The following is a 12,388-nucleotide window of genomic DNA, read 5'->3' as shown; positions in this document are numbered from 1 at the left end:
ATGAAAGATCAGGTCAGTTTGTTTGGCTATTGTCTCAATGGAAAGTAACCTTATTGGATGGAAGAGGGAGTGACGGTTAATTAGCCTTTTGGTGCTGTGCTGCACACTCTGCAGCCTGCTCATGTTCTCCGCTATTGTGGGATGCTGACCTGGTAGACCATACACAAGTATGGGTTGAACCAAGCAAAGATAAGCTGATCTTATAGCTCGTGAATTAAAGGCCTCTGAAATTCCTCTATAGGAACCCCAGTATTTTTGATACCTTGCTCCTTCACACTGTATATTCCACTTTGGAACTTCTGATTGTTTTGGATTCATGGTCATTTTTCATTACTATTCGTTTCAGTGCCTAATTATTATTATTATTATTAGTGCCTAATGAGATGAAACTTTTTCAAGTTTTAGCTATAATTTCATTCCGTTGCAGCTCTTACCATTAGGAGCCGATGACCTGGCTATTACGCCCCTTTAAACAACAAATATCATCCTCATCAAAGATTGGAACAGGAAAAGGTGCATACAATAGGATAAAGAAAATAGCTAGTCAAAGTGGAAGAAAGGAAGCAATGGAAAGAAATAAAACAAGGGATGATATTGCATAAAGACGTGCAAAATGTCATTGTCCTTTCAAGTTTCTCCTTTTCTGTTCCTACCTCTTCTAGTGTTATCCTACTGTGTGTTCATTTTCTTATTTCTGTCTCTCTGTGTAATTATGACTTGATTTAAAACTTGCTTACTCCTTTCCATGTCTTATAGTTTTACATTGGAAGATAAATTTATGATAATTTTGTTGTGCCATTTTGAAATGTATTTTGTCAGCTGTTTCTTGATTTAATATTTTGGTTCTTTACCGCATTGTTATTTCTTACTCATAGCTGTATGCAGACATTAAGGAGGAAATATCTATAGAGGAAGATACAGTTGATGAACTGGTCCCATGTGTCACAAAAGGAAACAAGTAAGTACACTACTAAACCTACACAGTATGAAATGTGTTGCTTACCTGTTCACTGTCATGCTCAGTGTTGGGTGTTTTATCTCTGCGAACTGTTCCTTTTTGTCAAGTTAATTATATCTTTCCAAGGTTAAATTTAGTCTTTAATATTATTAAAAAAAACAGTGGTCATGTTATAAATCTCATTCAGGATTGACAGTTATCCTCCTTATCATACACTACCTTTCACTGTAGTAAATTCTCTGAATTTACGCAGCATTCTCACTGCCCGAGAGGTTTTATTAGCTTGCTATTTATCACTAAGAGTAACAATTATGTAGTACAAGAAATTTTTCAGTTCATTTCCACATTGTTATTTCATCATCATTAACTTACATTTACTCCCGGGTGCACTAAAAAGATTAAAAGATGACGAAGAAGCATTTGCCCTTCCCTCTTAACACTGTCACATACCATTTCATTGAACTTATTTATGCCTTGATGTACCATTTATTTTCATTACATCACATGACATTATCACTGACACTTAAAAAGCATGCTTTACTGCAACCTAGTAAGGGGAAATATCCAAGGTAAAGTCTTTATGTGTATGGTAGATCATAAAAGAGGCGTACACGTGCAGTGCCACCTTGCACTGCTGGCATTCAAATGAAGATTCCTTCTTCAGACCCTGCGTCACACAAACTTTGCATCTCCATGAATGGATAACCTTCTTCATTGTTGGGGGTATTTTGGTTGGAACATGTCCCCGGTGCCTCCCCTGAAGTCTCAATGGTGTATCCCCAGGGCTTGGGCATCCTCGTTATGGATAGTCAGGCAAGGCCACACTTGCCAACAGCTGTTTACCCAAAATGATCTGGAAGCTGGTAAAGCATACTCGCTTCTTGTCAGGGTTGAGGAGGCGATGAATGATGTTGGAATTCAGAAGTGTCAAGTCCAGCATATAGAAGTATATATTTTTGTATCGTTTCACACACTTCCTCATCAAGGCGAATGATGCGAATCTCTGGTCATGGGAATCAAAACCTCCCATTCCACAGTTGTAGTCAACAATAAGATTGCGTCTGCACTTCTTCTTGCCATCATACTTTACTACTTCAAAGTAATCTGGCCTTCATTTCATCCAAGATACAGGAAACCAGTGTTCCTTTTCATATGGCATTACCCTACTTATATCCTGGGCAGCTGATACAAGACATTTGCTTGCATGAGCATTTGTCTCATTGGTTAGATGTTCCCAAAAGTCTGCTTTTAGAGATTTGTTTACAACTTGCAGTTACCTCGGTCATTGTTCTAGATGCCTTTGAACAATATTTATTTCACCAGTTGTGATGTTTGAATGATACTGTGGAGTATAACTTAGTGCTTCCAGTTCCATTCCCTAATGTGTAAAGGATGATTAGAAGCCGTTTTTGTGGCATCAGGTGTAGGCCTAAAATTCAGTGACGTATTTGATGGCGAAACAGCACTTTGTTCACCCCCACCAGCGCTCATGAACAACTTTCACTACTTTCACGTCCACTAAATTCTTTGTCGCTTATGTCTATATCAATGTCACTCTCTTCTAAAAATTCCCTTATAATCACTTCGTCACTTAACTTGGATGTACCGGGCGAGTTGGCTGAGTGGTTAGGGCCGTGCAGGTGTGACCTTGCATCCAGGAGATATTGGGTTTGAACCCACTGTCGGCAGCCCAGAAGTTGGTTTTCCGCAGTTTCCCATTTTCACACCAGGCAAATGCTGGGCTGTACCTTATTTAAGGCCACGGCCTCTTCCTCCACATTCCTAGGCCTTTCCTATCACATCGTTGCCATAAGACCTGTCCTGTCAGTGCTACGTAAAGCAAATAGCAAAAAAAAAAAATTTTGGAGACAACGATATAGGTTATTCTTTCCACCGAATAACTGCACAGAAGGGTTTATCGAATATATAAATGGAATAGAACAGTTCCTTCATCTGTCAAGAGGTTACCTTACTAATATAAAATCCTTTCACATAAGAAACCGGCTTGGAGCACGTCTGGAAGTAGACACTACGCGCGGATGGAGAGATCTGTCTTTGTACTGGAGTGCAGTCGAGAGCCTGGACGGAGAGATCCGTCAAATTACGTCAAGTGGTTAATGAATCAGAGTTGGTGTATACTGTTTTCCCCTCAACTCTGTACTTCCCCTCCCCTCTCAGCAGAATAATTTCCCTCATCCCCCTGCATAGTGACCATGAACAGGGCTTTTGTCCAACAATGCCACAGATGATTACTGGCTCAGATGTATACTGTAAACTCTCTCATAGTTACTAAGGTTACAGTTGGTTTCAGTTGTTGCTCATGTCCTTTCATAATACCCAGTGAATGGATTTGGTTCCAAGAATTACTTGTGTTTTGTTTGCCTGAGAAAGAGTTTAAGTGTTTATATTTTTTAGAACTTGCTAGACTGTTCCTAAGTACGTGATAGTCTTTGAATTCTTGAAATAACATTTTTTCCAAGTTCTCCTTTACCAATGGAAATGTGCGTCACAATGAGCCGTCATATTTTCAGTTTTTGTCATTTAACCTCACACAGGAAGGGCAGCTAATCTTCACAAGTCATTTAGGTGGAGGCTTGTCATACAGTCAGGTAACAAGTAAGTTAAATCTGTCAATTTTAGAATCGGTGTTATCTAGTAGAAGAATATATTTCCAGGGTACTTCAGGTGATCCAAATTAAAGTCTCTACAGGTCTCTACAGCTTGTATTTGGGTATTGGTGGGAGGAGGGTGAGTTGAGAAGAATGGAACAGGAATTTAGCCACGATTTAGAACTATATGTGGATTGTTAGTTATTATCTTATCTTACTGTATATAAAAGTAGATGTGTGTGTGCATGTGTGTAAATGACACATCTCCTCCTAATCCATTAGAACAAATTCAACCAAACTTGGTACACACATGACTTACTATCTGGAGATGAGCATTGTGGGGATAAGCTATCCATAGCTCCCTTAGGGGGTTGTCAGGGGGGACAAGGTATAAAAATAATCGAAAAAATCTCGAATCCACAGTTTTTGAGTCGTTGAGATGAATAGTAACACTCCGGATTTTTTAAAGTCAAAGTTCAGCTCCCTTTTGGGTGGGGGGCGAGGATGGGAGTGATACATAAAATTAAACGAAAATAGTGTTGAATATGTAGTTTTCGGGGTCACCGAGGTGAATGATACACTCCAGATGTTTTGTTTCCGGAGACAGCCCAGGAAACCTTAAGGGTGGGTGGAGGTGCGAGGGGGGTCAGATACACAAATTAACGAAAATAGTGCCGAATCCATACTTTTCTAGGTCATTGAGATGAATAGTGACACTGCGGAATTTTTTAAATATCCAAGTCCCCTTTGGGGTGGGAGTTGAGGGTCGTGATATATAAAATTAAACGAAAATAGTGTCGAATCCTTACTTTTCGGGGTCGCCGAGGTGAATTGCACACTCCGAATTTTTAGTATCAGGAGGCAAACCACGTGGAGGTAAGACAGCCCAGGAACCCTTAGAGGTGTGGGGCATCAGATACACAAATTAACGAAAATAGTGTTGTATTCATACTTTTTCGGATCGCTGAGATGAATAGTGTCACTCCGGATTTTTACAAGTCCAATTTCAGCCCCCATTGGTGTGGGGGCGAGGGGAAATGATATATAAAATTAATCAAAAATAGTGTCAAATACATAGTTTTCGGGGTCGCTGACATGAATAGTGACACTCCGGATTTTTACTATCAAGAGACTTACCCCATGGGAGTAGGGCACCCCAGGAACGGTTAGTGACAGTGGGGGGCAAGGGGGTGAGATATAAATATCATCGAAAGTAGTGTTATATCCATACTTCTCGGGCTCACTGAAATGAATAGCAACACTCTGGAAATTTTTTATGTCCAAGTTCAGCCCTCTTCGTGGTGGGGGCGATGGGGGAGTGATATATAGAAATAATACAAAATAGTGTTGAATACATAGTTTTGGGGGTTGCTAAGATGAATGGTGACACTCTGGATTTTTAGTATCAGGAGACAAACCAAGTGGGAGTAATACACCCCAGGAACCCTTAGTGGCGGGTGGGGAGCGATGGGGCTAAGATATACAAATCATCAAAAGTAGTGTCGAATCCATAATTTTTCGGGATTGCTGAGATGAATAGTGACACTCCGAAATTTTTTAAGTCCAAGTTCAGCCCCCTTCGTGGTGGGGGGGAGGGTGATTGAGATTTAAAAATAATTGAAAATAGTGTCAAATCCATAGTTTTTGGGGTCGCTGAGATGAATAGTAACACTCCCAATTTTTTAAACTCAAAGTTACCCTTTTTGGTGGGAGGAGGGGGGATTGAGATACAATATTAATAAAATATACTGCCGAAACCATAGTTTTCCGGGTGGCTAAGATAAATAGTAACATTCTGGATTTTTAAAGTCCAACTTCAGCCCACTTTGGCATAGGGGGTGAGAAAGGGTGAAAAAATAAATTGTCAAAATGAGCGGGATAATGGACATGTGTATGTTCCAGTATGACTTTCAAGTATGACTTACTACCTGGAAAACATACTGTGGGAGTAAGACGCCCCTAGAACCACTAGGGAAGCAGGTGAAATATAATCCATATTAATAAATGAAGTCAGTTTGGTGCGATCTATATATACTGTACTCTATCTTCTTCTTGTTGTTTGGGCCTGCTGAGGACCATGGGGCTCATTTTGACTCCTTGTATGGAAATTCTGTTTTCTCTTCACCCAGAAAGCTTTCATCTTCTGGCTGTGTGCTTGTTTCCTTTCCTCGGTCCACTTCGGTCGGGTGGTGCCTGTGCTCTGTCTGCTGGTGAGAGACTTTGGAAAGACACCTTGAAAGGTCAACTGCCGGAATAATACACAATCCTGTATGGTTTGTTCTGAAATCCCCAGCTGTTCTAAGTCGGACTTCATTGTGGTGTTCCATTTATTTTTGGATGCTTTCCCTCTGCCTGTAGTGGGCTCTGAAATTTGGAGTGTGGATTGGCAACCACGGGGCCCTTAGCTGAGTCCTGTCATTGCTTCCACTTACTTGTGCCAGGCTCCTCACTCGCATCTATCCTATCTGGCCTTCCTTGGTCAACTCTTGTTCTTTTCCGACCCCGACGCTATTTGGTTTCCGAGGGCTAGGGAGTCTTTCATTTTCATGCTCTTTGTGGCCCTTGTCTTTCTTTGGCAGATACCTTCATTTTTTGAGGGCTAACAACTTTGAGTAGACAAACCGTCACCCGCTAGGGTGGCCTCATCTACATACCCGTTGGACTCAACATGAAAGGAAACATTAATACTTTACTATATATATGAATTAAGGCATTAAAATGAAAAATGGCATAAATTGTTGAAACCATTCTAGACATCTTAGAAACTTAACACATTGTACCAGACAAGTTGATGACGTCAGGATCCCTAGAAAAATCTAAAATTATCAAATTTCTCTGAGGGGGACATGGTGGGAATTTCAAATGTGCATAAGAACACAGTCGGTGATATTTATCCAGAATGATAACCTATAGTTTTCATGGGCTTAAAAGTTTCCTGAAAGTCCTAATGTTTAACCCCCTCCCCATATCAAGATGGCAGCACAGTCTCCCAGACTAGTTAGAAAATTGATATTTGGCAATATTATAGCTTCTAGCCTGTAACCGATGGAAAACTTACGAGATGTTTAAAAATGTTATTTTTTACCCCCGAAAAATATCGAAGTATGGAGGCATTTTTAATGACGGTGCATACCTTCCTGTTGAGGCATTTCGTGGCAAAACAGTAAGTCATATCACAAAACAGATGGCACAGTCTCCATTCAATTTGGAGTGATCTACAACTTTAGTCCTATGATTTTTTGTCATATATATATCCCTTGTACGTTAAATTTGGCTCTTTCTGGATTTAGCTGAATTTTACACTTTATACATGTATAATTGATGGTTTGATTCACTTTTGGGAAAGATGGGATCATTAAATTCTACACAAATATTGGCCCACGAAGTAGCCATATGTGAGCCAAATGCTATTTTTGAACCTGTCACATAAGTATCTGAAAAGTAATTCACTGTGTGAAAACCTCACACAAATTTCACCCTATTGAACATTTCTAAAAGAATCTTACATTTAAATAGACGGGATACGAGGAAATATCATAGGGCAGCCATTTAGATCGCTAAATGTGGCCAGAGGTGTCTTTTCGTATAATCCGTTTTTTGATATGATGCACCGTTTAGCAGCAGTTATTCTGTAAATGAAAGGAACCTGCATATACTTCCATATGTCGATCTACATTAATTCATTTAAGTCGATTTGTAGTGATCTAGAGTGGTTATGTCTGACATTGTAATAAATACTTTACAAATCAGTAGTGGCTATCAGCGGGAGTTCATCTGCTGTTGTAGTCAGTACACCCCACTGACAGTAGGAATGGGGTCCTCCTCCAACACCTGTGTACCATTTTAATCAATAATTCCCTTCTCGATTTGACTAGCAGAAGGCAAGGGATCGCCCTTTTTTTCAAAACGCTTTTACCTGATTCTCTTTATCATTAGGTGTAGGCGCCCCCTTGCAAGGGTGCCCCCAATTATAGACAAATTTCCCCAACAAAATGTGACTTTAGTTACGCATAGTAAGTTGCGATGGACAAGTGGACCTGTCGTTATCATGACAACTCCACAACTGGCACTTTACATTGGAAACAATGTCTGCGGACCTTCCTATGCTTTTTCTCAGATAACGCCAAGAGACATGCAATTTAAAAATTCTTACTCGCTTCATGTACAGTAATTTACTTCCACATCTGTATACTATGTAGAATACCGTAGCGAAGCATGGGTACATTTCCTAGTGTGATATATTAAGTTATGTGAAGTGTGATTATTTGCATATATATATATATATATATATGTGATTAGTAGGTTTAAAAGAAATAATAGTCAGGTTACAATAAGAAATTGTGTCTAGTTGTTTTTCAGTTTAGGCCGATTTGTTCATTAGGTTTTTATTGAAGTCACTTATGATTATTACATGCTTATGGAAAGACATGAGTTCAAATAAGCAAGCTTTGAATTCAGACATGTTCATTATGCCAAGAGGTTGGTAGAAAACAGTAATCTCATTCAACATGATCTGACAATCCTGGCTGAACACCATGTAATGACTTGCATATTATTTTAATTTGGAGTGCTTTATGGAATAAAGGGTTACCACCATCAGATCAGTTCCAGTGGTCCAGCTTGTAGTGATCAAGTGGTTCTGTAGAGGATGAGATACTAGATGTGAGCCACCATAATAAAGCTTGTATTTTATTATCATCAACAGTTGCATGAATCTCTTGAGTGTGAGCAGTAAGCATTTATAAGGCACAATTGTAAACACCACATTATAGGGGAAATGGTTTGCTTCTAAGGAATGCCTGTTTGATACGAGGGGAGAGATAGGGCTGGGTAATATTGGGTCTCTGTATTGCTTGGCTTCATCCAGCTGAATGTCTTGCCATTCAATTGAGCTTTTAACTGGAACAATTTTTTCAGTGCTTTCAGGTCAGGAAATTCATGTATAAGCGAGCCTAGGGTCTCCTGCAGTAGTTTGATTTAGTGGTAATACTGATAGCGTGGTGCACCCATGTTTTGAAAGCTTTCAGAGTAACATTAAAACCACTTATTCAGCACGTAATAGATTTCTGTCTTTAAAACTGAATTATGCAGTGATGAATTACGATGCTAGATGGGAACCTACCCATGTGTGTAGGCTTAATATGTGATTGGTTCTGTGGTTCTTGCAGGATAAGCAGAGCGTATCCATTATGCACTGTTGTTTTATGGTACTACCTTCAATCTTTTATAGCAAGTTTCCTTGTATTAGGGTGCTGTTAATGGGAGATATAAGCTACTATTTACACTGACTGACAGAGCAAATGCAACACCAAGAAGGAGTGGTTCGAAAGGGATGAAGGTTGGGGAAAAAACAGAGACGGCACGGACAAATAATTGATGTTTATTTCAAACCGATATGCAGGTTACACAATGCGCACGGCATCGACTCAGTAGGATGTAGGACCACCGCGAGCGGCGATGCACGCAGAAACACGTCAAGGTACAGAGTCAATAAGAGTGCGGATGGTGTCCTGAGGGATGGTTCTCCATTCTCTGTCAACCATTTGCCACAGTTGGTCATCCGTACGAGGCTGGGGCAGAGTTTGCAAACGGCGTCCCATGAGATCCCACACGTGTTCGATTGGTGAGAGATCCGGAGAGTACGCTGGCCACGGAAGCATCTGTACACCTCGTAGAGCCTGTTGGGAGATGCGAGCAGTGTGTGGGCGGGCATTATCCTGCTGAAACAGAGCATTGGGCAGCCCGTGAAGGTACGGGAGTGCCACCGGCCGCAGCACATGCTGCACGTAGCGGTGGGCATTTAACGTGCCTTGAATACGCACTAGAGGTGACGTGGAATCATACGCAATAGCGCCCCAAACCATGATGCCGTGTTGTCTAGCGGTAGGGCGCTCCACAGTTACTGCCGGATTTGACCTTTCTCCACGCCGACGCCACACTCGTCTGCGGTGACTATCACTGACAGAACAGAAGCGTGACTCATCGGAGAACACGACGTTCCACCATTCCCTCATCCAAGTCGCTCTAGCCCGGCACCATGCCAGGCGTGCACGTCTATGCTGTGGAGTCAATGGTAGTCTTCTGAGCGGATGCCGGGAGTGCAGGCCTCCTTCAACCAATCGACGGGAAATTGTTCTGGTCGATATTGGAACAGCCAGGGTGTCTTGCACATGCTGAAGAATGGCGGTTGACGTGGCGTGCGGGGCTGCCACCGCTTGGCGGCGGATGCGCCGATCCTCGCGTGCTGACGTCACTCGGGCTGCGCCTGGACCCCTCGCACGTGCCACATGTCCCTGTGCCAACCATCTTCGCCACAGGCGCTGCACCGTGGACACATCCCTATGGGTATCGGCTGCGATTTGACGAAGCGACCAACCTGCCCTTCTGAGCCCGATCACCATACCCCTCGTAAAGTCATTTGTCTGCTGGAAATGCCTCCGTTGACGGCGGCCTGGCATTCTTAGCTATACACGTGTCCTGTGGCACACGACAACACGTTTTACAATGACTGTCGGCTGAGAAATCACGGTACGAAGTGGGCCATTTGCCAGCGCCGTGTCCCATTTATCGTTCACTACGTGCGCAGCACAGCGGCATATTTCACATCATGAGCATACCTCAGTGACGTCAGTCTACCCTGCAATTGGCATAAAGTTCTGACCACTCCTTCTTGGTGTTGCATTAGCTCTGTCAGTCAGTGTAAATCAGTGCTGTAATACAACAATCATTGTGCTTGGGAGTGAGTAATGTTCTCATATTGAGTATAAATGTCTTAAATTTAGAGTACAATTTAAAAGAACCTTTGTATTGTGGAATTTTTTAGGTTTGTGCATTTTCCTTGATTGTGTTTGTTAGTTGAGAAATAGTCATTAAAATGGTTTCAAATAGTTCTTCATGCCATGTTATCTTGTACAAAATTTTGTATTAATGATGATTGCAAATATTCATATAGTGTAAGTGAGTTCTGAACTTGAGGATAAGACCAGGGTGCATTCAGTTTCCTATGTTCATTGATGACATCAGTCCTTGTAATGAGAAATCAGTAGAATCTGCAGATGATGTTGGTAGGTGAATAGGCAAACACCATTACAGATTATGGGATGAGGCTAAAACTGGGGAAGAAGAAGATGCCGGTATTATTAAACCATGTGTCAGATATCCAGTGGGATGAAAAGAGGTTTGAACAGGTTACCTCGGAATAATTATGACATTAAATGGTATACCATATGTATCAATTATATGGTCAACTCAATAGGACTACATTTGAAATGAGTTAGACGATAGAAGAGAAGAAGATGACAATGATCATGGCTGCATGGTGGAGTGGAGAGTGAATGTATGGAGTAATTATTTAAATTATGTAAATACATGGAATGCCTAATTGTTAAAACATGTAATGGATTTTCCGAATGAGAGAAACCTGTTGAATAACAACCAACATGGATTCCTCCCTGCAGTGTAAGTGAGGATCCATGCAATACAATGTTCTAAACTTGAGGATAAAACAAGGGTGCATTCATCTTCCTGTGTTTGTTGATTACATCATTCCTTATTATAAGAAATCAGTAGAATCTGCAGGTGATGTTGGTAGGTGAATGGGCAAACAGCATTACCGGTTATGGGATGAGGCTAAATCCTGCACTACCCCTTTAGCAACAGTAATTGATGAATGGCAATATTCTCTGGACCAATCTAATATATATCCTGGGTGGACTGCGTAACTCTCGACTGCAGTAAGGCCTCATCAACGACTGTTGTGTTAATGAACAAGTATGACATTTAAGCAACCTGCAGTCATGGTATTCGATCATTTCTGGTATCGATCAAAATCAGATGTAAGGCTTTTCAGGCATTTGCTCTATCAACCAGCGTTTCGTCTTAGGTCTGACACTAGACTCATCAGACTGGAGTGTGTCAGACCCTACCCACTGATGATGGGGTGTATGCAGGTGAACTTATCAGAAGCCCATTATAAGAGGCACAGTCTGATAACTGCATAACTGCTTCTGATAAGTTCACCTGCATACACCCCAGCGTCAGTCGGTAGGGTCTTGACATATCCCACTCTGATGAGTCTACTGTCAGACCTAAGACAAAATGCTGTTTGATAGAGCAAACGCCTGAAAAGCCTTACATCTGATTTTGATCGATTTTTGACATGCTCTATTGGTGGAAAAGTATCTAATTCCCTCCATGGGAACTTGGAATTTCCATTTCTGGTATGTCAGACACAGAGCGTTGTTTTCATTGGGGCCAGGTCAGAACAAACTTTAGTCAGCTTGGGTGTGATTCAAGGTAGTGCATAGAGCCTCTTCTGTACATGATATTTACAGTGGATCTGCCATGTCGGGAAACGTCTTCTGTGGCACAGTATGCTGATGACACCATCATTTACAGAGTCATTTTCAATGAGAACGATGTGAATAAGATACAGTCGGATCTGGATAATATGGCTCTGTGGTACCAAATAAATAGGATGTCTATATATGTACAGAAATGGAAATATATCTGCTTAACTAGAGCAAGATCACAGTTACAACACCAAATTTTACTGTTTGGTAAAAACCTGATGCCTTGCACCCCAATAAAATTGCTTGGCATTCACATTTGCAGCAATTTAAAATGGAACAAGTATGTTGAGGAAATGAGGTGCAGAGTGATCAGACTCTTGGGATTCATCTGCAGATCTCTACTATGAGCGAGGAATAAAGCAGTTCGGACAGCCTATTTGTCATTAGTACAGCCAATACTGTTGTACGGGATTCATTCCTGGCATGCTACTACACTGGAGAACATGATCAAACTGGAGGAAGTTCAATGC

At 41.3% G+C, this 12,388-nt stretch overlaps 1 protein-coding gene across 1 annotated transcript in view; it reads left to right on the top strand.

Moving 5' to 3' along the window:
• LOC136881955 (zinc finger protein 32) overlaps positions 1–12,388 on the top strand; it is a 47,066-nt gene that overhangs the window by 25,151 nt on the left and 9,527 nt on the right. The window contains exon 5 of the mRNA XM_067154425.2: positions 876–958. Within this exon, the coding sequence (XP_067010526.2) occupies positions 876–958 (83 nt within the window). The remainder of the gene's footprint in view (positions 1–875; positions 959–12,388) is intronic.

This window comes from Anabrus simplex, chromosome 10, assembly GCF_040414725.1.
Source record: "Anabrus simplex isolate iqAnaSimp1 chromosome 10, ASM4041472v1, whole genome shotgun sequence".
In the NCBI taxonomy this organism is placed as follows: domain Eukaryota; kingdom Metazoa; phylum Arthropoda; class Insecta; order Orthoptera; family Tettigoniidae; genus Anabrus; species Anabrus simplex.
The sequence above is the reverse complement of the archived record's forward strand: the minus strand, read 5'-3'. Positions and strand labels throughout refer to the sequence as shown.